Consider the following 24,294-nt stretch of genomic DNA (forward strand, 5'->3'; position numbering starts at 1 on the left):
CTGCCCAAGGGACCGTTCCTGTGCTATGCAGTATATACTTTGTTTGCCCTAGCTACAACCAGTGTTAAACATACAAGGGGGTGGGGGCGGGGGGAAGGTAGAATTTGATCTCTACTCACATTTATGGGACAAAAGGACATCAAAAGAGTCTGCCCATCTTGTTGCTTCTTCTGTTGACAGTCTTCTGTAAAGAAAGGAAGAGGCAAGTTACAGACAGCCCATGGCCTCTGACCCCCTCTGGGGCTGTTTGACAAGGACACCAAGAAAGGCTGGATTCTTCTCACCCAACTTTGGAGGTATACGATGTAGAGGTCTCCAGGTGAGCAAGTCACCATGGGCTCCCTTTAGAGTCAGAGAGGAGATACCAAGGGAGTTGCAGGGACTTGACTTTCTTCACCTCACATCCCCAGGTAGGCAAGTAAAATATGCCAAATGAATCGCATTTGAAAAAGGGACAAATTTTTCCTCATTGACTCTAAGCAGACTCAGGGAACAAGTTCAGATGTAGACATTTACATTGTAAATGCCAAAAGTTAAGTGAAATGAAACCCAGCCCTACAGAAGTGTTTGTTTATCTCTCCTGACTTTAACAGGAAGGTTAGACTCTTAGCCTAGATGTAAGCAATGACTTGTGATCAGATGAATCCCATCCCACTCATCTCAAATCAGGACTCTGGATTGTCTGAAGCATCTACCTGAAGTGCTACGCAAACTAATATAGGACTTTCTGGTAGTGTTTAATAACAAATCTTAGCTAAGGAGGACTGTAACCTGAAATTGCTGGTCACCTCTTACAATAAGTCAGCTGCTTAGACTTTGATTTGTGATGAAGAGGGGTAAATTACATCCTCAAATACATGCAGACATGTCCCACATACAGCAGCAGGTACTGTGCATGTCCCGCCTCACAGAATAACTCTTGTCAATGATTCAGGTATTTTCTGAGACTGTTCCTGCTGTATTAGTGCTGTTTTTGTCCATCCTTGTGGCTAAAAGAACTACTCAAAGCTTATACAATGTACAATAAAAAGATAATACTAGAGGGGGTGGTGGGCAGGGAGGAGGAGGACAGAAATGGGGTTGGGGTGGGATGCTGCAGCTATACTCACTTCAAAGCCCGGTTGGGCTTGTCCGGAAGAATAGCTGTGAAATCATTATATGAGTCTGATTTGTGAGACAGGCAGCCCAGGCGAGTCCTCATCCCTCTGTTCCTGTGGTCGATGTGAGGGAGCAGGGGTGTGAGCAGGGGAAAACCAAAGAAGATGATGATTATAAGTCTAGCCAGAGTGGCAAAAAAAACCACCACCAAACCCAAAACAAAAGACCTCAGTGGCTCTGTGCTTCATCAGACCTGTGTCCTCGGTTCCCTCAACTGTGAGAGGGACCCTGAAACATCTCCAGTAAGATGCTATGCAGACTGTAAGGATGGACGCAGCACCAGAGCAGCTGAAGTCTCACCCACAGCAGTCATTCAGCTGCTCTGACTGGCAAAGAGGCTTTTAAAGGCTGCGTTTTGGGGTGGTTTCTTGGAAAGACCTGCTCTGGTCAGGTGTGGGAGGAGAGCGAAGGGCAGCAATACAAGAAATCAGCCACCACAATCCAGCAGCACCAGAAAGAGCACAAATACCAGGGCTTGAGGGCAGGAGTGGGCTGGGGAAAGAAGAGAGGGAGCAAGGCACCTGCAAGGTGAGCCTGTGCTGCAGAGCCATAAGACCCCGGTCTGGGATCCCAAACAGCTTCTTTAGACTCAGGGTTACATAAGCAGGCTAAAACTGCCTCTTTCCTGACAGGCTTACCCAGGCAGAAAATGGCTTTGCTGCTTTTTCCTCTAGATTTCAAACCAGACCCGGAGCGCTCACTCCGCCTCTGGCCCCTCGCATCCTTGCCAGCCCCGTCCTGGGACAGCCAGCATGTCCGCAGCATCCTTCATTACATAACTCTGGGACAGGCAGGAACAAAGGGAGAGGGAAATGCAACATACACATGCATTATATGGGACTGGCATCGGCTCCTCTCAAAAACCTGTAGGGGCCAGTTAATGGTTTTACATTGTCTCTAGAAGGGCAGAGCCTGTGATTTGCCTCTCCAGCCCAGAGGCATCTCTTCTACTAGATTACCCAGACACTGAACATGGGGCCATTCTCTCCTCCGGACCATGGGAGGAGGATTTAGCGGCCCAGTCTCCACTTCTTAGCTGCTGGACCCACTTCCAAGCTAGAGGAAGCCCTTCTCCGAGCCCTGCTGCCAAACAGATGCCAAATACTTTCAGTGACTGCAGAGGGAAGCACAGCATTTTTCCCTTCCATATGTAATTCTTGCGGAACACTTCAGCACCAGCAGCTGAGCCAATCTGTAGCATGCTTGTTTCCCCCTTCTCCCACCCTTCCGAGAGTTTCTATTATTGCACAATTTAATGTAACCGTAAAGCAAATTAAATGTTAATTAAATGCAATGAGTGTCTTCCTGGTGCAGCAGAGGCAGCTCACAGCGTTTAAGAAGCACAAAAACCTGGAGATCTTCAGTTGCAGAAATTGTTGCACAGCCTCAAAATACAGACCTATGACCAGTGGTCTCAGGATGCTATGCTACATAAACCTCAAACACCAATGCAAAAATACCATTTGCAAAGTGTGGTGTTCCTAGCTGAGCATGCTGGACCTGCTGTGCTCAAACAGACACCGAGCCCACTCTAGGATCTTTCTGGTACGTTTCCTTATACGTTCTACCCCCAACCTTTATCTTCTCTGCACTGTTTGTTCTAGCAAGCTCACGAATTTCTCAGCAAGAGGTGTGACATGCATTACCGCAATGCTGCTCAGATTTCTCTCTGATGCCTGAGATCAAGGGACTGCAGCAGGGAATCAGGACATATGGGGGACAGAGATGCTGCGCCACAAGCAAGGAGCTTGTCACTCATGGAACACCAGTCTCTAGGTGAGGATTTCCAAGACAGGACACAGGAGAAAGAGAGGGAAAGAAACCAGGTCCGCAGGAGGTGGAGAGGCAAGGGAAGGGCAGGAGGGAAGAGGGAACACTGCAACGAGCTGAAAGGCTCGCTGGATGAGGTAGACAGCAACAGGATGGACAGGGGTGAGGGATGCATCATGTCTTTTCAGTTACCTCCGCGGGATCAGTAAGGCAGCCATTCAGGCATCCAGTTATAATTAACCCTTTAACTGGCTGGCTTGGACAGCAGTCAGGGCTGTTTGCAGGAGGCAGGAGTGTGGAAAGGAGGGATTTACTGTTTCATGTCCTGGCACTTAAGAATATATCAAAGAATCCTCTGCAAAAAAAGGAATGGCCAGTTGTTCTCAACCCATTTGATCCTTGCCTCCTAGTGTGGAAGGTCGATTTTTCAATGGAAGACGTTCAGAGTTGAGGGATGATCACAGAGGAGAGACAGCATTTCCTTCTAAGACCAGGACCGTGGGTTAAGTCCAGCTTCAGGTCTAAAGTGATTTGAGTTTGGCGTCACAGCTCACCACGGAGCAACAGGAGTTGGCATTATCGCACTCATCATTCAACACCTCTGAAGGTCTCTCCTCAACAGGAAGAACTCCGGGCTGACCTCGCTAAGAAGACCAAACTACCTCTTGTCCCTGTCCCTCCAGGTCATGGCTGATGTTACTGGCCAGGCATCATGGAAAAGCTGGCACTGCAAATAAAATAACAGGAGGACTTCACGTGTCTGCAGATGCTGGTCCTTTCACCATCACAGGCTCAAGCACTCACACAAAAATAACTCAAAGAAAGCATGTCCTCTTCAGGGTGGTGGGAGCCTGCAGGGAGCCACCAAGGAGATGCACAGTCTGCAAAGGGGAGGGAAGAAGAGAGGGAGAGACAGAGGGAATGGCAGGGTCCCAGTGAGCCTTGGCACACAGGTAGCTGGTTGAACAAATCTCACATCAGAGAGCAAAGGCAAGGTCCACCAGCCAGGAGACCAATGGGAGAGAGAGCTGGACTGTGCAGTGAGCAAAGGCCAAAGGTTTCTTATTTGCTAGGATAGGGCCAAGCTCCAGATAATCTCCATGTCCTCTTGCCCAGAGGGAAAAACTGAGGAGGAGACAAAGGAACTAATGAGAACCGAGACTGTGTGCAAAGGTGCCAGGACCCTGCTCTGCTGGGGCCTGGGGAGATCCCAGAGCCTGGGCTGCCCATCACAGCATCCCTTTTAAAATCTGATTACATTAAAAATGTACAAAGCTGCTTCCCAACAAATTAATGGAACTGGGATTGCACTACATGCCAGTGAGTGCATTTCCTTAATCCCTACCCTGACCAGCTGCTTTGATGCGCTTTAACTGAAATCAGTCTCTGTAATTCCTTAAGCCCCTCTAAATTTCCTCATTAACAGCCTCACCCACATGTGGGGCCACAACACATGATTTCCTAGAGTCCAGCAGTCCCTACTCCTCTTTCTCCCTGCTACTCCAAAGTAACAGCTGGAAGCAGAGCCAGGTGTTCTCTCCCTCACAACGTCCTGGAGCAGCCTGCTTTTTGGGGTACTGTTACGAAACAGCTTTCTGTTCACCCCCACTCCCACCCACTTGCCAGCCCCCACAACATCAACCTGCATAGCTGAGCAGCACCAAACTTCCCTGTGATCCCAAAGTCTGTCTGACTTCATGGATGCCGAGACCTCTAATTCCCATGAAGGCAATCCCACTGCCAGGATGACATACCCATAGATATTTCTTCTGATTGCAAATAAAGCCAGTCAGTTATGACTTTAGAAATACAATCAGTGACATCTGGTAAAGGCATCCTGGAAGGGGTCCGTGGTGAGGTTTTCTGACTCCTACTCCATCATTCACCCTACCTCCCTCTCCTATGAAAGGACCCTGATGGTCAAAAAGGATTGCCAGTTTCATCATGGATGTGTTTTGGAGGTTGGGGGCAGAAAGGGAGGGGTGTGATTATGACATTCAGGCTATCAAATCACCCCAGATCACCTGAGCAAAGATAAAGAAGCCATCCCAATAGAAAAAATTAGTAGCACAAAGGTTAAAAAAAAAATCCAAAACCACGAGATGTCAGGGGCTTTCAAGAGATTAAGACCATCCATTCACATGCAGAGAAAGCCAGAAAAAACTGAACACAGAGGCACTGCAGACAGACAGACACAGAGAAAAAGATACTCACTGCCTTTGACCTGTCCTCTCTGCCGGTGGGTCTGTGCTGACAGCGTGGTCAGAGAGGCTCTGGGGAGAGAGCAGAGCGATCTTCTTCAGAGACAACCCCCTGCACGGGTGAAAGTCACACTTCGGCACCCCTCCCCTCCCCACCTCTCCCCAAGCAGCAGCAGCAGCGCAGCTCAGAGCAGATCGCTCTCGCATCCAGTAAAAACCTACAGCAGACTCGACCCAGCAGGCTGGGGCTCGGCTGCGCAGCCAGCTCCCACCGCTCATCGGCGGCACTGCCGAGGAGCCCACCTGATCAGCAGTTTTGCTGCATCCCCTCCTCACCCACCTGGCAGCAAAACCCCAGTTTCTCCCCCGTTGGAGATGGGGGGCCACTCCGTACGGGTGGCCGATGGCAAAGGCTGGCAGGGAGCATCTGGGGGTGGGGGGTGCCTGCGAAGGCGTTCACTGTTGTCACCCTTGGTATGTTGGAATAAAGCATCTGCCTGCGTTTTAATCAGCTCCTCTGAGGTTTAGGGAAGGTTACTGCCCTCAGATCACAGATCATCAGGAGTTGCCACAGACAGAAGGGATAGGAGAGTTTAATTAAAGAGCCCGGGTGTCAGCAGAGCCAAATAAAATTGTTAACAGGCAAGGAGCGCCTCATTGCATGACATGGGATGACAGAAGAAAAAATCCATCTGGCAAGTCATTGAAGTGACAAACCCCTGTCATCCATCTCCCCTCCTCTCACCTGATGTGTGCAGTCCTGCTCGCTCCCTGACCCGCAGCAGGCTTCCTGCAACCCACTTCGGTGTGCTTACCCCATGGTATACACTCAGATTCCCTTTTTCTATCCTGTATCCACACCTCCATCCTCCAGAGGATACATAAAGGATGTCCAGTGCAGCCCAGTGACTCTAACAACAACATAACCCATGGCACTGACATGATGGGGCTGCAGCATGGCGCCCCAGCTCTGGGATTAGCTCAGCCATCAGTAACAACACCTGGGTGTCACACAGGCTGCATAGGCACTGATGTGGGTTACTGACTCAATGAGGGCTCAAGCCATGGGATCTCCATTACTTTTTCAATCCTGATGAAGTTGATTTACTAAACAAAAAATTTAAAAATAATGATACTTAAAAAGTCCTCTGCAGTTAAACAAATCATTGGCTTTTTCCTGGAAAGTTGTAGTCACCTGCTTCTTCTCTGCTAAAACACTGCCGGGCCTAGCATTCTGGCGGTACTAGAAGGAAATACGTCTTCAGAGAGCACATTCTCACTGGGCAACATCCCTGGGGAAAACAGAGCCCTGCAAATCTTACTATGAAAACACAGGTCTTAGTAGCACTGCAGCAGTGATCTCAGCTCTCCATCATCTTGGATCCCCTCCTTCACAGCTCAGCTTCGCAAGGAAATATTTGCCTTATTCTTATCTTCCAATCGCAAAGCCCAGGTCATCCTGACTCGGATTAATCTTGTCTCCAGTTATCAGAAGACAAGAACTGAAAATATGCCACAGCTGATACAATCTCCTCTCAGCCAAGGTCAAAGGTTGAGGTTCATCTTACGCCTCTGGTACAACAGGCTGGTTTGTTCAATTTAAATAACAGTCAGCTTCAGCCCTTGCCCCAAACCCAAGCCAAAATTAATACACCATCACCAAGGGTTTAACTTCTAACATGACATTTTTGTTTTAATGTGTTTCCACACTTCCAGGTTCTCTCTGGGCTATGACAAAATGTCATGAGTGACAATGTTTTCATAACACTTCCAGGACATCCCTCAGTTCTCATTTACACACACAGCCATCGTGGGGTGGGGGAGGTCAACAAAAAATTAAATCAACAAAACTGTAGATAATTCTGGTCCATTATTCAGATACCTGGACTTTGCCTCAGTCTCAAACAGATCAAAAACTCTGATCCACTAACCCTGGATGGGATAGCTCAGAGGACCATGTGAGCACTCCCACTCCTCCTCCTGCTTTCATGCCAGTTTTATGTTTTGCCATTTATATATTGCCATTTCCTCACCATGAACCAGTATGGGCAGAGACCCCAGTCTCTATTTCTCCAGTGCGTCAGTACATCCTTTTTGTGACCTCAGTGAGACCCTGGAGCAACCCACAAATGACTCTGATGATCAACAGTTTTTTCTTCTCATTTCCTGGGCCAGGTGTGAGTGAACAGAGAACAAAAATAAGTGAACTGTGTTGACACAGGCACTATGGGAAACGTAATTAAATTGCAGATAAAGAGAATTATGTTTTTACAGGGTAATATTTTAGAAAGCTTCTGTGCAGTAGGAGAAGAGGTTTATACCAAATTCCTTCTCAAATGACCCTCCTGCTTCTGACTAGTCTGTAGCTTCTATTTAAAAGCTTTTAATAAAATAACTCATTTTGATATTAGGCTTGAATCCCATCCAAAGTTTTAAATCTGTCCAAGAAATACTTTAAAGCAATTTCCTGCAACACACACAAGCGGTGAACACGTGCAGCGTTGGGAGCATTGACTGCCGCTGGACGGGGTGGAAGGGAATTCACCAGCCTGTTCCCAGGATGTTTATCTTCTCTCCACCATCTCCAGGGTCCTTTTCACCCCCCTTATTATTTTAAATACCTCCCCGTCTATTCTGTGTGTTTTGTCCCTGTGCTGATTGATCATCATTCAAATGTTTTTTACCCAAAAACTTCTGGACCAAACACTTCTACCAGTTTCACTTGGTCCCAGGTTCTGCCACCCAACTGCTAGATAAAATTACATGGCCTCTGTTGCTTCCAGAACGGCTGCCCTCACATATCCATCCAGACCAGGAAGGCAGCTCTGGCTGGTAGTTTTGCGGCTTTTGCCTCTCCAGATACAGGGATGCTCCTCCCGGGGCTGGCGGCTGCCCACCCTTCTCAGTTTGGGGCTGGAAGGTCAGAGGATGCCTACACTGACTAGCTCATTTGCTTGCCTGACATCTCCAGTGGGTTTGCCTTAAATAAGCTCCTTTACCTTGACATTTAAGCAGACTTCTCCCTGTCTTCTCACTCTTGCTTTCTTTCCTCAGGGGTCTGCTGCCGCTCTGGGATTCCATTTTTTTTATGCTTAACGAGCCGTCACACCAAGCCTGCCACTGTCGCTTCCACTTCTCATTTCTGACTGTGGCCTTGTCATATTTACAGTGATACATGCCACACGGGCTTTAAACTTCTCTGGTGTTGAGTTCCCTCTTACTTTGCTACTTTTCCTGGTTCTGTGCCAGCAGTTCTCTTTTCTAGTGCTGTGTTGCAAGGAGCTTGTTCAAGGGTGTGCTTCATGACTTGTTAGTCCAAGAGGTTTTCCCCTAGTGCCAAGAATGTGCTTCTTCAGACTGCTGTGGTGTTTGGCAGCTACATTCCCACAGCTGAAGTAATTCTTAGGTATGATTTTCATGAGATGCTGTTGCCTCAGTGATCTCTCTGGAAGATGCTCAGCGATGTAGGCTCTGTGACTGCAAAATGCCAATTACCTGGGGCCAGCTGCCTCCCACAGTAGTCACTGCTTTGGGAATTCAGGTGACCTGCCTGCTGCAAGGCCTGCGTTTGGCTCAGCCCCAAGCCTCCAGCCATGGTCCACTTCTGCTGTGACCCAAGGTGGCTTTGGTTTTTGCTGGAGGACTGGAAGGAGCAACCCTTGACCTGGAATGACAATCCTAGCAAATCTTTCATGATGCGAAGTGTCATTTGATCTCCTCTGACACATCGTCATTCAAAATTTACCCAGAATCCAGTCTGGTACCTATATGGGCCTAATCCCAAGGTAAATCAAATTAGTAATTAATTTACCTCCAGCACTTGCTGTTCTCCACCACTGTTTGCAATTAAAGCTGGAAGAAAATTGTTCGTAACTGACATCTGACATGCAATGCTCTGCTCACTGTGCCAGGCTGCCTGCCTGCTTGTTTGAGGGTCCAGGGAAAAACTCACTTGGTCCAGCACGAGGTGACTGTCTTGGCAGGATAGAATTACGACTAACTTGGATAACGTCCTAAACTGCAAAACAAATCACAGACTTGTCTTACTTGTGAAGAGAGCCACAAGAACAGCTCCCCTTTCTAAAAAAGGAACTCCAGTAACGCCAGGAAACATCCACAGATGTAGCTCAGAATGTTTTTAAGGGGTTAATTTTTCTAGTCACTTTAAACCTCAAATAATTTTCCACATCAGCCCAGGCAAGCAGGAAATCCTGAAAGGTGAAACAAGGAGAGCTTGAGTTTCACAGGTAGGTGAGGAAACCAAGCAGCTGATATGCTGCATGGGGGGGTTGATAAAAGAAGCCACCTTTTATGTGCTAACAAGGCAGAGAAGGAGATAGGAGACACCCACTGGGTTGAGCTCCCCTTGAAAATAAAAGGCTGTGTTTAAAAACCAAAATTAGTTACATAAAGTGTTACCCATGGTTCTGTCTCTGGCTTAGCTCGAGAGCACGGCAGCTATTAAAATTCTCCTCTGTGTGAATGCTAAAAGTGTCTCCTGGACATATTTGCAGCTCTTGGGCGTTGTGACTGCTGCAGCAGAACAGATGCCTCCACTGCGAGATGGCTCCTGGCCCCAGCCTGCACGCTCCCAACTCCCTCCCCAGTTCCTCCAGGCAGGTAGGACGCAAAACCAACAGCTAAGCAGCATGGAAGGCTCCAGGCTGAGAGAGGCAGCATGCAAGATAGGAATCAAAGGGAAGAATTTCCCCTTTAAAGCACTTTATTACAATTTCATAATTGTTCTCTGAGGAAACATGCCTCCATGCCCAGGAGCAGTAACATGTAAAGAAGCACGCCGGTGCCTCTGCCTGTGTGTTGGAGAGGATGCTGTTAGTGTGGAGCAGGGAGGCAGAAAGGATTGGAGTTGACACAGAGCTGCTCTGTGCAGCCTTGGAGTCCTCCCAGCTTTCAGCATCGCTGCTGCTGTCAATATGGCAGTGTCTGTAATGCAGTTGGTGTGTATGGCTGGGAAGTCGAGACAGATCCACCCCAACAGACAGAGCTCCGCAAAGATCCCCTACCGCAGATCCTCCATCCCTTGCACATTTTGATTGAGCTCTGATGCTTGAGGCAGGCCAGGGGGTGAAGCTTGCTGACAGGTGGGGTTAATTTTCTGCTGCGATATCATTCAAGGTGCATGCAAGCAGCCTACGTTTTGTGAGCTGAACACTGCAAACTAGTCATTTACTGAATGTTACAAATCAGCCCCTAGATCTCGGGGTTGCAGTCACAAATAGATTTATGACGGGCAAGGTCTATGCTGCTTTGCTCTTACCACTGTTATTTCAAAGGCTCAGGCTTACAGGGCATCCAGGTCCCACAGCAAGGATTTACTGGGACTATTTACCATTATACAGATACACAGCGTGGCACTGGGAGGTCATTTCCACCACAGCAAAACACCTGAGCACGTGCTTAACTTTAAACATGTGAGCAGTTGAATGGATATTTGTACAGTGAACTACAGAGTTAACCACATGGGTGAGCTGGGATTTCTCTTTCATCTCTGGAGGATGCTCCTCTAGCTTTAATTAAAACATAAATGAGGTGAGTTAGATGGGCTCATCCTCTTTCTCCAGCAGACGGTGGTTCTTTCATAAAAACGTCTGTTGCATCCAGCACCAGTTTCTCCTGGGGAGACTGGCCAGAAATCATTGCCTGTCTCCTGCCGGTCTGGATAGAGATGCACACTGAGCTCTGCCAACACCTGCACTGGTCAAGCCCTCAGGACTGGGCAACGTCTCTAGAGCTGCATGGAAGGACTGCAGGGCAACAGGCCAGGCTCGTCCTGCCAGTGCAGACAGCGCTGCTTTGAAAGAGTTCTGCAGCCTGGGGCTGCAGGCATGAGTCTCAGAGTAGGGCAGCACAACAGGACAGCAAAAGCACAGCCTTTTATGCAATGTGTACACTCCCCAGACGGAGGAATGCAACTGCATTCCTCTGGGATCAGGTGCAGTGATAGCCACAGAGAGACGGCGCTAACACAACAGGTCCCTAGTATTTCTTAGCTGTGCCAGATTACCAGCTTATTCCCCCCACTCATCAAACAGCAAAAAGACGGCCCTTGCTGCTGCAGGGATCTCCATGAATTACAGCAGCTCCGCAGTCAGGACTGCAGGAAAATGAGCCCCCTTGGGTTAGCCCCCAGTTCTTCCCCCAAATTGTGCACACGCTCCTGCCATCTGCAAGTTTTCACTACAGCCTCTGCTCAGTGCAGTTCTCTCGCCTCCAACTCATTCTCCTTTCGCTCCAATTAGTCTTATTTTTAACTAGCTCAGCCCCGGTGTTCAGTTTGGGTGTTAGTCACAATGTCACAGATAGCCAAATGTTCAAAGGAAATACAATCCACCATTTTAAAATAACAACAACAGCAAAGGGGAGAAAAAAATGAAAAGATGGTGAAGATCTCAAAGCTGCAGGCACCACCACAGACTGATGTTTTCCCATCATCAAAGGCCCACCACTAATCCCATTGAAACGGAGATCACCTCAGAACAAGTCCTGCCCCTCTATCAGCCCAGCCAGGGCTGGGCTGGGGTTGATGTAAGAAATAAGCTGTTCTTTTTCCCCGCCTGCTAATTAGAAGCTGTGTCTGTGTCCCTTTGACCATTCCTAAGACACCACAGGAAGATTAATGCACCGGGAGAAGCGCAGCCATGACATTAATAGGAGTGACATCTAAGCAGCACCCTTCCCCTCCCGCTTTGCCTGCAGAGCCATCCTTCTCCCCCAGAAAACCGGGCCAGGAACAAGTAAAAATCCCTCCCTCAGGGCCTCGTAACCAAGTGGAGGACCACAGGGCCTTTCATCACCCACCAAGGCCCTCCTAGCTCTTACCTGTCTTGCAGCTGGCAGCAGGGTGGTGGCTACGTGGCTTTTGGTGCTTGATGGACATGGCTGGTTGGGACCCTGAGGAATAATGTCTGCAGACTCCCGGAGCATCGGGGAGGGCGAAGGACCCAGCCCGGCCACAGTTATCTCTGGAGGAGCAGCAGCACTGTACCACTTTTCCTGGCTCCCTAGCCCTGCATCTCATGAAAAGAACAAGAGCTGGTGGAAGGAGGGGGGTTACAAAACAGAGGGAAGGGGGAGAAGGGAGAGCGAGAGCTCGCGCTCTCACAGATGCACACACGCAGAGCAGACAGAGGCTTGTATAGGATGGCACTGCCTGACTTGCTCTCATTATTGCCGCAGGCTGGCGGCTGCCCGTAGAGAACTCGCCAGCATCCGCTGCTGACCAAGGACGCGGTGGGGAAAAAGGGACGGGGAAGAGATTAGGTCCTCATGGACTATTGGAGCAAGGAAAACTGCTGCCTGGGCACCAGGGGCTTTGTTGTCTTTGTTTGCTTTTACCTGGGAGGGGAAGGGCCATACTAGAGGGCAGGAAAGGCTTGCAGTGATACAGAGTTCAGCTCTTCTTTGATGATTCCTTCTCTCCTTTGAACATTAAAAAAATCCCCAACCCCAGTCCTCCTCAGCTGTGCTGAGGGCTGGCATAGGGCTAGCCTGACCCAGAGCTTTTAAAGATGGCATTGCATCAAGACAAAAAGAAAGTGGGTTGCACATGCCCAAAGCTCCAGCATCATTTAAAGCTCAGCCTCTCCCCCCCAATTCCCATTATCCAGGTTTTGCCAATACAGATCCAAAGGCATGGCAGGGCTGTTGGAGGGTGTGGAAAGACACTCCAGCAATAATACCTCCCATTTCCATGTTGCACAGAAAGCTGTGTGCAGAGCTGTCTGCGGTCCCTGACACTCTACTGATCTGCTGGAATGACAGACCCAAAACGCCAGGGATTCAGAGATCTAGCCATAATCCTCTGTGAAGGGGCACCAATTCCTCACTCCACATATTTTTACAATGTGCTTTTCTGAAGCATCACATGCTTAGAAGCGTACGCTTCTTTGGAAGGAAGCGAGAGCTTTATGCCTAATGCCTTTTTCAGCTTTTTGAAAGATTCCATACCTCTTCCCCTTTTCTGCCTTAGTGGCTTACCACTCAGAGGGGCTGATTACACCCTCCCCTGAAACCCCCCAGTCACCTGTTTGCCACAGCTCCCTACTCTAAGGTTTCCTACTGGTGATTTCAGAGACCCATGGATACCAAGCTATATGGCTGCCTTTAATAAAAATCAGTAAGTGTTACACACTGAATTACAAGTGCAGGAAGTCTCCAAGTCAATGCCCTCCACAGCAGTTAACCTAAGACTACACCACATTGCCAGGTCCGTCTCTATCTCTAAGTGACTACCTTCAATAATACACCTTCAAGACTCACCTGAGATCTCACGCACACATATCTAGAGCAGAACAGGATAGGACCTAGTGCTACTGAGCCAAAATCCGGCACCCCAACCGCCTGCCTGCTCAGCTGGCCTCAGGACTTTGGTGCCCAGCTCCAGGAAACATCTCCTTCATGGGTCACTCTGCCAGCAGCTGTCAGAACATATTTGAAGTCACAACATGCCATCAACCCTGGAATAGAAAAGGTCTCACGGTGGATCCATAGCTGCGGATGGCTTCTCTGACTATAGCAGCACATACCTCAGCTCAGGGGATGATCATCTGAGGACCTCCGATGAGGTATCCTTACTTGCCCTGCAACAGGAGTAAGAAGCTGAGATTTCATGCTCTGTCAAGATCCTGACCATTTTCCCACCACAGAGAGACCCCAGCAGCACTGGGGAGCTGGATCCCTTTAGGCTGCTGAAGTAGGGAAGAATATCACTGCAAGGTGGGTTCAGGCATCTGTTTCCCAGCCCTGTGCATCTGTATTACTTATATCACTAATCAAGCCACCTGGAGTCTCAGTGGATGCAAGTCAGCTTTCTTACCCTGGACCTGGGAGATTTCCAAATGACATTCATTCTCTATAGGGCTGTTCTTAATGCAGATATACTGCAGTGCAACCTCCCAGTACACTCAGGGGGATGGGGGTGAACCATCTTTGGGGAAAATAATAACCACATCAGTGTCTTCTGGGGAGTGAGGAGCCATCTGCTGTGTGCCCCAAAGCATGCAGCCAGCCTTCCAGTCTCCAGGATATCGTGCAGCCTGCCAGGGAGGCAGGCCCTCTGGCATCCTTGCAGCCACACGGCTGAGGTCTGACTTTCCCCGGGGGAAAAAAGGACAAGGCACCTCAGATGATTTGCAATGCGGTGTCCAGGATGTCACAGGGTCGTGCCACTCACAAGGGGACACCGTCAGTGCCGCTGCTCGTCACCATTGTGAAGGCTTTATGTGGGCAGGGACGGCTTCTTTCCGGGTGAGCCAAGATTTCCAGCTGCGTGTGAAAAATCAGAGGGTTTGTTTTGTATGTGTGCGAAAACCTAAACTTAGCGAGCAAGATGTTAAATTGTGAGGAGAAAATAGGCCATATTTATGTAACTGGGAAAAGCTGCAGTGAAGGCTACAGATCCAATAGGAGAGGAGTGTATGTTCAGGGCTAACGACAAATGCTGCTATTCACTCGGCTTTGTCGAGAGCTCCAGCAACTGCATATTCATCGCCCTACAGTCCAGAGGACTGGCTTTGAGGCTTTCCAGGCTAAGAATAGAGGTCTCGTTGTGTTTGCTGCTCCACAGCCCCGGTTTTGTCCGGGATTAGAGGCACCAGGGTGTGGAAGCCCGGCTGAAGGAGCGCTGCAAATGGCAGCATCTATGCACGCCTATGAGCCGTGCAGGGCTCTTGGCTCAGCAGGGGTGGAGAGCGCTGAATAAAAGGCGAATTCATTCACAGCCACACAGGGTGGCATTAGTGCTGGCCCTTTGCTCACAGAGACATCCCCTGTGGTGGATGGGGCACTCACAGAACACGACTCCCTTGTGCATAAACAAAACCCAAGCATTTTTCAAAGCAGGCAGCCAGGGCAGTGCCATTACTGAAATTAGCAGTTTGTCCTGGCTGTAAAGTCTGATGGCTTGGATCCACCTTGGGAAGCCTGGTCCCTGCAGGGGCAGACAGCTTCACGGGCAGTCCACCTGCCTGTGACATTTCTCTCCCCTTCCCCTCACACACATATATTCTGCCCTACTTAAATGAGGCTGTGAATCCAGCAATACCCAGCCTTGGGAATATAAGCCCCAAAGCTAGTCACTTAGGAGTTTTTCAGATGCCTCACACCCTAAGAGGTCTTTTAGGTCCAGGTTCCATCATGTGGTAGTGCTGGCACTGCTCGGAAACAGCACGATACTGCCACTCATCTGACTGAATTTGTGACCCCGGGACTCCAGTAAAGCCTTTTATTAACTAAACTGGGCTTGCAAATGGAAGAAAAGGTAAATTCACTCCCATGGGGCAACCAAGAGAAAAAGCACTGAATTGGGACTGCTTGTGTAGCCTCTGGTTTCACTAGTCCCCAGTCCTGGAGCCATGTTCCTGGACACCTCTCTGAAAGCAGTGTGGGATGAGACTTCCAGAAAGGACAGTGACCCAGGGCTTTGAATGTCTGTGAGCAGAGTCCAAGCCAGAGGTGGTACTGAACAAAGGCATCGACCGCAGACAGCTGTACTGTAACTTCCGTGTGACTGACGTCCTGCCTGGGAGGTAAGGGAGACCACCACATCACCGGGGACCAACAGACCAGAGGCTACAACCATTGAGTGTTGTTTTCAAATAAATGGAGACAGAAATGAGTTTTCTGAAACATACAAGGAAAAGCTCTGCAAAACAGATTAATCTTCTGTGGGAAAGCATAGTTTCTGTAGGTCTTTCTTCTTAAAACATCATTCACAGAAAGCTCTTTTGCAAAAGGACTCTTGAGATAACATCTCTCTCTCCTAAAGTAAATGCCTCTGGGAGCAACACTCTTGGTAAAGCTTTTCTGGAGAAACAAAGTCTTAAAAACCTCCACTATTAATTCTGCATTTACCCTTGCTGCAGCAGCAACACACAGAGCTCAGAGGTGAGCCGTCATCTTCCAGTGCTCCTTCTTAATCACAACAGAGAAAGATATAACAATGTTCCTGCTGCTCTCTCATTTCCTTTGTCTGTAGCTCACTACTCGCTTAAACTAACCTGCTGTGAGCAGCAACTCTGCAAAATGTGTTTTGGAGTCGTATTCTGGCTTTGTGGTGCACAACAACAGGGGACTTCCCATCTGTTGCTGTTTGTTTAGGCCTTGCGTTGCTGAACTAACATCTGGGGAAACTGCTGAGCCTCTATTTAAAGAGTGGTGCACTTGGAGAGAAGACGTGTGTGTCTTTACCCTTTGTGGAAGATGGTGTGACCCAAGCACCATTTGGCAAAGAACAAGAGGCCCAAGAACTAAGTCATCCCTCTTCACTGCCCAGACTGTTGCATTTAGATGCTCTCATGACACTGGCCAAGATAAATAAACACAGTCCAGCCATTTTGATCCTGAGAACTGGCTTGCATGCCTGGAAAAAATCACTTGCCAGCTCTGACTAAGCACCTGCAGGTTAACTTGTCTTTTAGATTTCTATCACTGCAGCCCAGCAAAACCTGGAGCCATGCTGTGAGGCAGCAGAAAGTCCCTTTTAAGTAGCCATGAGTTGGGAAGGTCTGTCCTCTAGGAAGGCAGGCAAGGCAGCCCCCAGAATCAACACCTGTGGTAAGATGGAGCTGCTCTGGTGCTGAAGGTTGGCTCTTACCTTACTCCCTTCCTGTCAGCCTAACCCATCACTTGCCTGATGCTGACACTGCCTCCAAGACTGGGGACAGTGTAATCATCTCTCTGTAACCTTCCACCCACCTCTCCAAGGGGTTCAACAGTGTCCAAGGGCCCAACACCTAACTTCAATGCAGCCCAGCTCCCTCAAATAGGCAGAAGAAATTGCCAAGAAGTGAAAAGAGATATAAAACAGAGCTATGCCAGATAAGACAAAGTTACAGGACTGTTGCAGCAGGGGAAGTCAGTAGCTCAAAGATTCAAGGAGACAAGCATCAATATTGACACTTCTGTAGGAAATACTCAGAGAGGCAGAAGACGGCAACTGAGCACCATTAAGGATCTGCTGCAGCGAGCATTGGAGACCAGCCCTCTGCTCCTGGCAATGCCTACAGGGCCAGCAAAGACTCTTCGGATGTCTTAGGGAGAGGAGGGTGGAAGCATACTAACACTTGGTCTAGCAGCTGGTTAAAACCTACCTGCTCTCACTGTGTGCTAAAGCCATAAAGCTATATTTATTAGCCAAGTTGTGCGTATCCTGCTTGTAGCCTCCTTATGCATGACTAAAGATGTCCAAACAAGGTTACCCACAGAGAGAGGGTTTCAGGATTTTCCGTCTACCAAATCTGCCTTTGCAAAGACACTGACTGACAGCAGGCAGACAAGATGTGCCCAAGTCCCCACAGCAGCCTGGGCAACTGAGGTTGATCCAGAACTAGAAGATCCTGAGCTCAGACTGCCTACGAAGGCAACGTGGATGCAAGTTCCAGGAGTCCCGTGGACTTCAGGCAGCACTCGGAATCTGCAACAAAGCTATGATGTAAACGTACCTCTGCTCTTAAAAAAAATACAGTGTTGGGAACGTGATCATCCACTGGGTATATAAGGTTAAATCTGAGAGAAATATGCCGTGAGTTTAAGTAAAAAATAGAAGAATGGACTTTCAAAACTTCCTTAACATCGGTACCTCTCTCCCTCTTGGAAAACATCAACACCCACTAAACAGGATAGTCAAATGTAGAACTGTCAAAGCACACCAGCATAACAGGTCAACTCTGCATGGGCCAGGAATCAAGCTTTAGGACCACATGTGACACCAAAAAGAGAACCCAATTTTTTCACCCGTTCAACTCTCACATCAGTCTCTGCCTTCCTTGCTGGCAGACAGGAGGAAACAGCTTTTCTGTATCAAAGAGAACCATTTGACACCCGAGTCACAAGGCAGTGAGCGAACAGTGCTGCTCTTTGCTGGTCCGCAAGCACAGGCAGCATGCAGGTTCTCCTCAAGGGCACAGCTCCAAACCCCAAATTAGGTATTGTAGCTGAGACCACACCACACTGAGCAGAACGAAGAGACGGCAATGTGTGTTTTGCTGTCTGCATTACTGTTTACACCCCAGCGTGGTATTTGCTTTTTCACAATAGGACAAGTTTGTTGACTCATGTTTAGCCTGTGACCCAGTATAAATGCCAGCAGTTTCTGCTGTCAGAACAGCCGGTCGTCTGCTGCTGTCCACAGAGCTGGTTTTTTTCTCCTAAATACAGCAACTTGCATTTATCTGTATCGCATGGCATCCTATATTTTCCATGACATTTCTCCATTTGTCAAGGTTTGAATCCCAGCTGTATCCCTCTCCCAACAGGCTACAGATTCTCCCAGCTACCAGATTTGTTCTAGTTTGTTAATAAATATAAGAAACTGGTTTTTATTCTATTTCAAATTGAAAGGGACAAACATGTGAAAATGCTCATTTAAATGTCGGGTTTTTTTCCCTGGGTAGCATCATCTAATCATTTTTTACCCAGTTTCACGCAGAGTCACATTAGGGATGACTATGCCAAAAACCCTTGGTATATTCTCAAGTACTGCCTCTCCCCTAGCAGTAAGACCGTTTAATTGTGTCATAGGACGGTATTACTGTGGTTTGAGATGACTTTTCTCAAAAAAAACCACATGGTTTACTTGTCCAACATCTTCCAGACTGTTTTTGTTACAGATTTTTTTCTTCTGCAAATGAAGATTAAAATGATCTGTAATTACCCAGGTCCTCTTTTTATTCCTTCTAGAGACAGGTACTGCAGCAACTTTTATGGCAGTCAGATGCCTCACATATCAAATATAATTTGTCAAAAATCACTACAAATTATTCTGAAATCGCTTCAGCTAACATTTTAATAAGATCCCTGACACCCAGACAGCTTGAGACCACCTGATTTCCCTGGAGCCCTCTTGAACGTATTTTTTCCCTCTGTTCTATTCAGAGATCTCACTATTTGTCATTATCACCAGCAGTGCTAGTCAGCACTTCTTTCTCTTGAACTTTTCAACAGTGACTAACATGAAAAAATAAAGCATTAAACATTTTGGCCTTCTTGACATTTTTTCAACAGGTCTTTCTGTTCCCATGATTATCCCACACGTACATTAATAATATGAGGAGGACCAAGGAAAGCGCTGACCTGCTCATTTGCCATGCTTACTGGGACTACTGAAAGGAAGGGCTGTCACAGTCATTTCACAAGAAACACACAAGTATTTCTTATATTAAGGGATCATGACGAAGCAAAAAGCATTTGTCCTGCAAGCTTAGAGATATAAACTAATCCCAAGCTTATAAAGGGAGAATTGTGGTTATTTATTTAGTAGTGGCACTTAAGGTTGCTCAAGAGGCAAGCCCCAAGTTAGGCAACCTGGAAGAAGCCAAGCTGAACAGAAACCTGGGGGAAAAAAATTAAGTCTCATTTGGCCATACAAGCTATGCAGCACAGTCTAACACACCATCTGTCAAACATTACATCAAATGTTATAAATGACAAATGCCAACAGTTAAGTGGTAATCATTTGTATAGTCTCAGAGTGCCCTGAAGGCAGATCTGGATAAGCCTATGGAGCTGCCAGGAGACGTTGCCTCCTGAAGTCTCTACCTGTGCTTGCAACATGGACCTCAGTGACTAAGGGACTCATTCGCAGGCAGAGAAGACATTTGAGACATTAGCATGAGCAATCCTAGCTCCAGGGAGGGATCAAACCTACATCAGTTCAAAAGCAAGGTCAAGTGAAACGCAAGAGCTGCCAAAGAGGTCATAAAAGTCCTACACTCAATTAGATACCTCCTACTGTTCAGTAGCATCATGTTCTGGCTGTTGAAAGCAAGGCCAGTTAAGCAACTCACCCTCCTGATCACCCTCATTGTTTCTTCTTTTATGACACCGGGGTGGATACAGTGTTCAGCAGACTTTGGTGAGACTACTCATCCTCAGTTTTACTTATCCCTCAGGTATACTTCATAAATGAACACTATAAACTGACTTTCATGTTAAATGCCATTTTCTGTTTATGAATTTGTTAAAACATGTAATAAATTTTATAATTGCACATTATGTCATGTCTGTTCTCCATAATAAGATGTATAGTATCACAGAGGATAAACAGACACTATACACCTCCAGCTTTTAGTTCACGTTACCATGAAAGACTAAGGAAAAAAATGGCAACTTCATGATTTCAAAGGGAAAAGTAACCCCTAGGAAAATGCACAAAAATCTGTGTCACTGGCAATTTAAAGAACGTCTTCAGTATTTCCCACTTCTGCATGATAGATTCTGATTATTTTGACAATTTCCAGCATTTTTAAATCCTCCTAAGCAGGAGCCACAAGATGGCAGCATGAATTAACTGCATATTATTTTACTTCAAGTCAGCTTAAGCAGTCCTTATTCCTATATTCCTCAAACCTCAGTTACTTATTCCTATTCCTCACCTGTGCTGCAGCAGCTCTTTATGAGGCCATGCAATGTGCTGGACCCAAAAACTGCTCCTAGTTGAAATAAAGAAGTGCTGCTCACCAGGCAACCCTTTGATTGGCACTGCCAAGGAAGCAGCGAGGAGCAGAAAGCGGGGGTGGAAATTACCTTGGCATGAAGGAAAAGGTCTGCAGGCTCACAACTTAGATTTAAACAGAAGGCTGTTCAGGTAGCATTAATAAAATGATAAACATGCAGAAACTGCCTTTCAGACAGTATCATTCCAGCTGATTGTCATCCTGACTACAAAGTACTTCCTTGTATATTAATTTAGTCAGCATAGTTATTTAACTGGTGAGTCTACCTTTAATAGGTGTTTGTACTCATTACTATTTATCTCATCTTCCACAAATTAAATTAGTAACAGCATGGTGCAAGACATTTTCTTCATGTGGCTCCTGCAACTGCATTAAAACCAGCCAGCTATCTCCAAAGGCAGTTGTGGGTAGAGCTTAGACCTGTGTATTTCTATGGCAGCTGTGCTAAAATTATGCTCCTCTCATTAAAATAATAATTCTCTCCTCCCCCCCAAAAAAATATTTGCCAGGGATTTGCTGGATCTACCTTTAGTTATACCATATTAACAGTGAAAATATGAAATGAGAATTCATGGCTTTATATGCTTTCACTTTAAATTCTATTTAAAGCATTCTTGGGATTTTTACAAGACATCCCAAACATCCATACCAAGCTCTTGCCTTCCATAATTTGTTTTTATAAACTTTTATTATGAATATGACCTCATACTTTTTAGTTAAACTCCAGCATTTTTCCCTTGTAAAGAAGCATGGGAGGTTAGAGATGTATTAGCTTTCTATGTGAGCTGTCACAGTGTTCCTGGGATGCTCCCTCTGGGACAATACCCGGTGTGACCTCGAGCTAGTCAGCCTGTCATCCACCCACCTCTCCTATTTGTTCCCTGATACATTTGTAGAGAGCTGCAGTGAAAATGGCATTCTACAGTTACGGGGGCTGTACCACCCACGATAAATACCACACCCATTTTGCTCTGGAGACTGCTGTTTTGCCACTCAAAGTGAAGTGATGCTGTTTGAAAGGATTAGAGCCGCTCGGCACCACCCAACTCAGAGCCCTAGCACTGTAATGGCTGTCAAATTAATTCTGTTCATGCTACAAGAAAAAAACATTTTAAAGCTTTTCTTTTACAGAACTGTACTGGACGGCTTTTTCTTTATACACAAACAAAGATCAAATGAGAAGAAAAATTGAATAGGTGACAAATGAGGAGCCTGCATTTCAAGGGACACCAGCAAAGAGCTGAAGCCTTCATCTACAATTCTCTTCAAATGGCTAAGTAAACAAGTAAAATTCTCAGGACTGAGAATGTCTTAAATCTATCACTCTCCAAATAGAGGATAATATAAAAAAAATCCAATAGTACACTGTCATTGCTGTTCCAGAGAAAACTGCCACTGTACATGCCCTTTGTATTAACTGTTCTCAGAAATGTTTTTATATCATTCACTTCAGTATACACCTGCTACTTGGGAAAGCACAAAGTGTTGCCAAAGCTTGCTGCTTTCTTTTTCAGGTACTTTGTGACCTTCCTGAGAATGTTTGTGGTTTTTTTAATATTAACTGAAGTACATAGTTAATACTAGGTTTTGCACCAAAAAATATTATCTAGTATCTTTATACAGTACAGAGCAGAAAGTGAAGGTTGATAAATACAAACAGTAATACACATGGGGAAAAAAAAAGACTCCAAACAGCCTATAGCAGCATCAACTTTTGGCCACTTCAGCTGTCAATGGGTGTACAGAAAGTACTGCTGGTAGCACAGGAGGTATGCAGTGGTTTCCACAGGAAGGCAGGTGAAATCGCCTGAAACTGTACAGCTTAAAAATTATATGAATGGAAAAACAGAGCATATGAATTAATGAAGTGATGAGTGGAATGAAAAATACAGAAGAAATTTGAGTATTCGTTTCTTCTAATAACCTACATGGGCAGGTACCTTGTGAAATTATGAGAGATTTAAATTAAGCAAGAGTAAGTACTTTTTAGAATAACACATAATTTAACAGAACTCATAGCTACAGAAGTACAAATATATTTAAAATATGACCAAAATAATGGAGAACTGGCCATAACACTTTTCTTCAGCTCTACTTTATCATTTCAATAAACACAAAGGCTATCTGTCACAGAGCTCTGTTCGCTGTAAAATTGTGGCTGGCACAGCTGGTGACTGCATGTAATCAACATTTTTCAATTACATAAAACAATGCTTTGAAAAAAACCAACAAACTAGAACACAAGCCTAAAATAAGAGCCCAAACGTTCAGAGGTGAAGTCATGTGAAGCTTACACAGGGGATTTCCCTCTGATACCGTTTAGGTGGCTGTCAGTTGTCTATGCCTTTTCTGCTGCTGGTAACACATGGGCCAAAGAGTGTACCAAGCATCCTCATGAAACGGTTGGTTATATACTGACAACAGCAAGCGTGGTCAAAGCAAATCATCGTGCAAGCAACTAAAGGTATAAAGTAAGGGGGCGGGGATAGAAATCCTTACATTAAAGAGCAGAAGCTCTCCTTACCCTTCTGCTCTTACCATTATAGACTCTTTTTCTGAGGCTGCCTGTATTTGCCAAATGCTGGACATCAGTGCAGCACCACCCGACGCCATACCTGCTCCACTCCTCCCAGTGGGAGAGATGCGGGTGAAATACAGAGCAGCAGAGCCACGCCTTCCTGGGGTTGCAGATTCACCACACAAATGTACAAAGCACCACCTCCTGCTCACATGCAGCAACACCGTGTCTAGCATACAGCCTAGCTCCAGAAGTAGCTTTGTATACCCAAGTAACGTCCTCTGGCTTCCGCCGCACTGAGCGTCCTTTCGTCAGGTCTGAGCAAAGGTCCCCAAGCTCTCCAAGACAGAAGAAAAGTATACACAAATGTCCTTCTGCCAGACTCAGGCCACAGGAGCGTGATGGTACGGAGCGGTAGTTCCCCCTTTACTCCATGGGGTAAAAGAGTGGGTACAAATCCAGCTGCAAACAGCTGAAAACGTTATTTGAAAACTTCTGCTGGCTTGTTACGAATGATAATATTTTCATATAGCAGTGGTCTGTTTTCAACAGAACTGGGAATTAATCAGCACCCTGAACCTCTGAGTATCCAAGGCACGGGATTCATGAAGTTGCTGCGAAGTTACATTGTAATTTAGCTAACTCTAGAGAGAAAGATACCAGAGCAATATAGGATTAAACTCCAGCTTGAGTTCTGAGAACGGTTCCTGCCTTTATGGCAGTTTGGACAAAAGCCGTGCCGCCAGACTCACCCAAGCCATCTGGGATGGCTGAAATTGAACGCTGCAATCTCTCCCCAGCTTGGCCCAACCTGAAATACTCCAGTAAGGCTTGGAAACTTTTCAAGAAAAAAACACTTTGGCTGCCGAGAATCCTACTGGCATGCCACATTCCTGTTCTGGAAGGGGAAAAAATACTGAAACACACCAAAAACTTATCTCTAATGTTACAAAAGGGTAGGATAAACTTACCAGAGGGTTGTTCCAGTCAAATCTATGGAAACATGCAGAGCCAGTTCCCCTACAGGTGGGGAATAAACTGTTTCTCCATTTTACCAGAGTTTTGTTCAGATCTAACAGAAGAAAATCAGCAAGCTAGCAGGGTTAAAGGAGTACAGAAGCCTTACATACAGCTCTGGCTCCTGCAAGAGCACTCCTTGTACAATCCTATTGCC

The 24,294-nt window shown here is 46.7% G+C and overlaps 1 protein-coding gene across 6 annotated transcripts in view; it reads right to left on the reverse strand.

Annotated features, from left to right (window-relative positions):
- Window positions 1-12,159, reverse strand: part of RGS8 (regulator of G protein signaling 8) — a 28,764-nt gene extending 16,605 nt beyond the window's left edge. Inside the window, exons 1-4 of one of the 6 annotated variants that reach the window (XM_064454545.1) lie at window positions 11,970-12,159; window positions 5,143-5,201; window positions 1,110-1,211; window positions 120-184 (exon numbers count right to left, since the gene is read on the reverse strand). In XM_064454545.1, coding sequence (XP_064310615.1) covers window positions 120-184; window positions 1,110-1,211; window positions 5,143-5,201; window positions 11,970-12,074 — 331 coding nt within the window. In that variant the 5' untranslated portion in view covers window positions 12,075-12,159. Of the gene's footprint in view, window positions 1-119; window positions 185-1,109; window positions 1,212-3,120; window positions 3,888-5,142; window positions 5,356-11,969 lie in introns of those variants that run through there. The other 5 variants (XM_064454544.1, XM_064454541.1, XM_064454539.1 and 2 more) reach the window with 5 other exon arrangements.
- Between the last annotated feature and the right edge of the window lie 12,135 nt (window positions 12,160-24,294).

Source organism: Phalacrocorax carbo, chromosome 6, assembly GCF_963921805.1.
Source record: "Phalacrocorax carbo chromosome 6, bPhaCar2.1, whole genome shotgun sequence".
Classification (NCBI taxonomy): domain Eukaryota; kingdom Metazoa; phylum Chordata; class Aves; order Suliformes; family Phalacrocoracidae; genus Phalacrocorax; species Phalacrocorax carbo.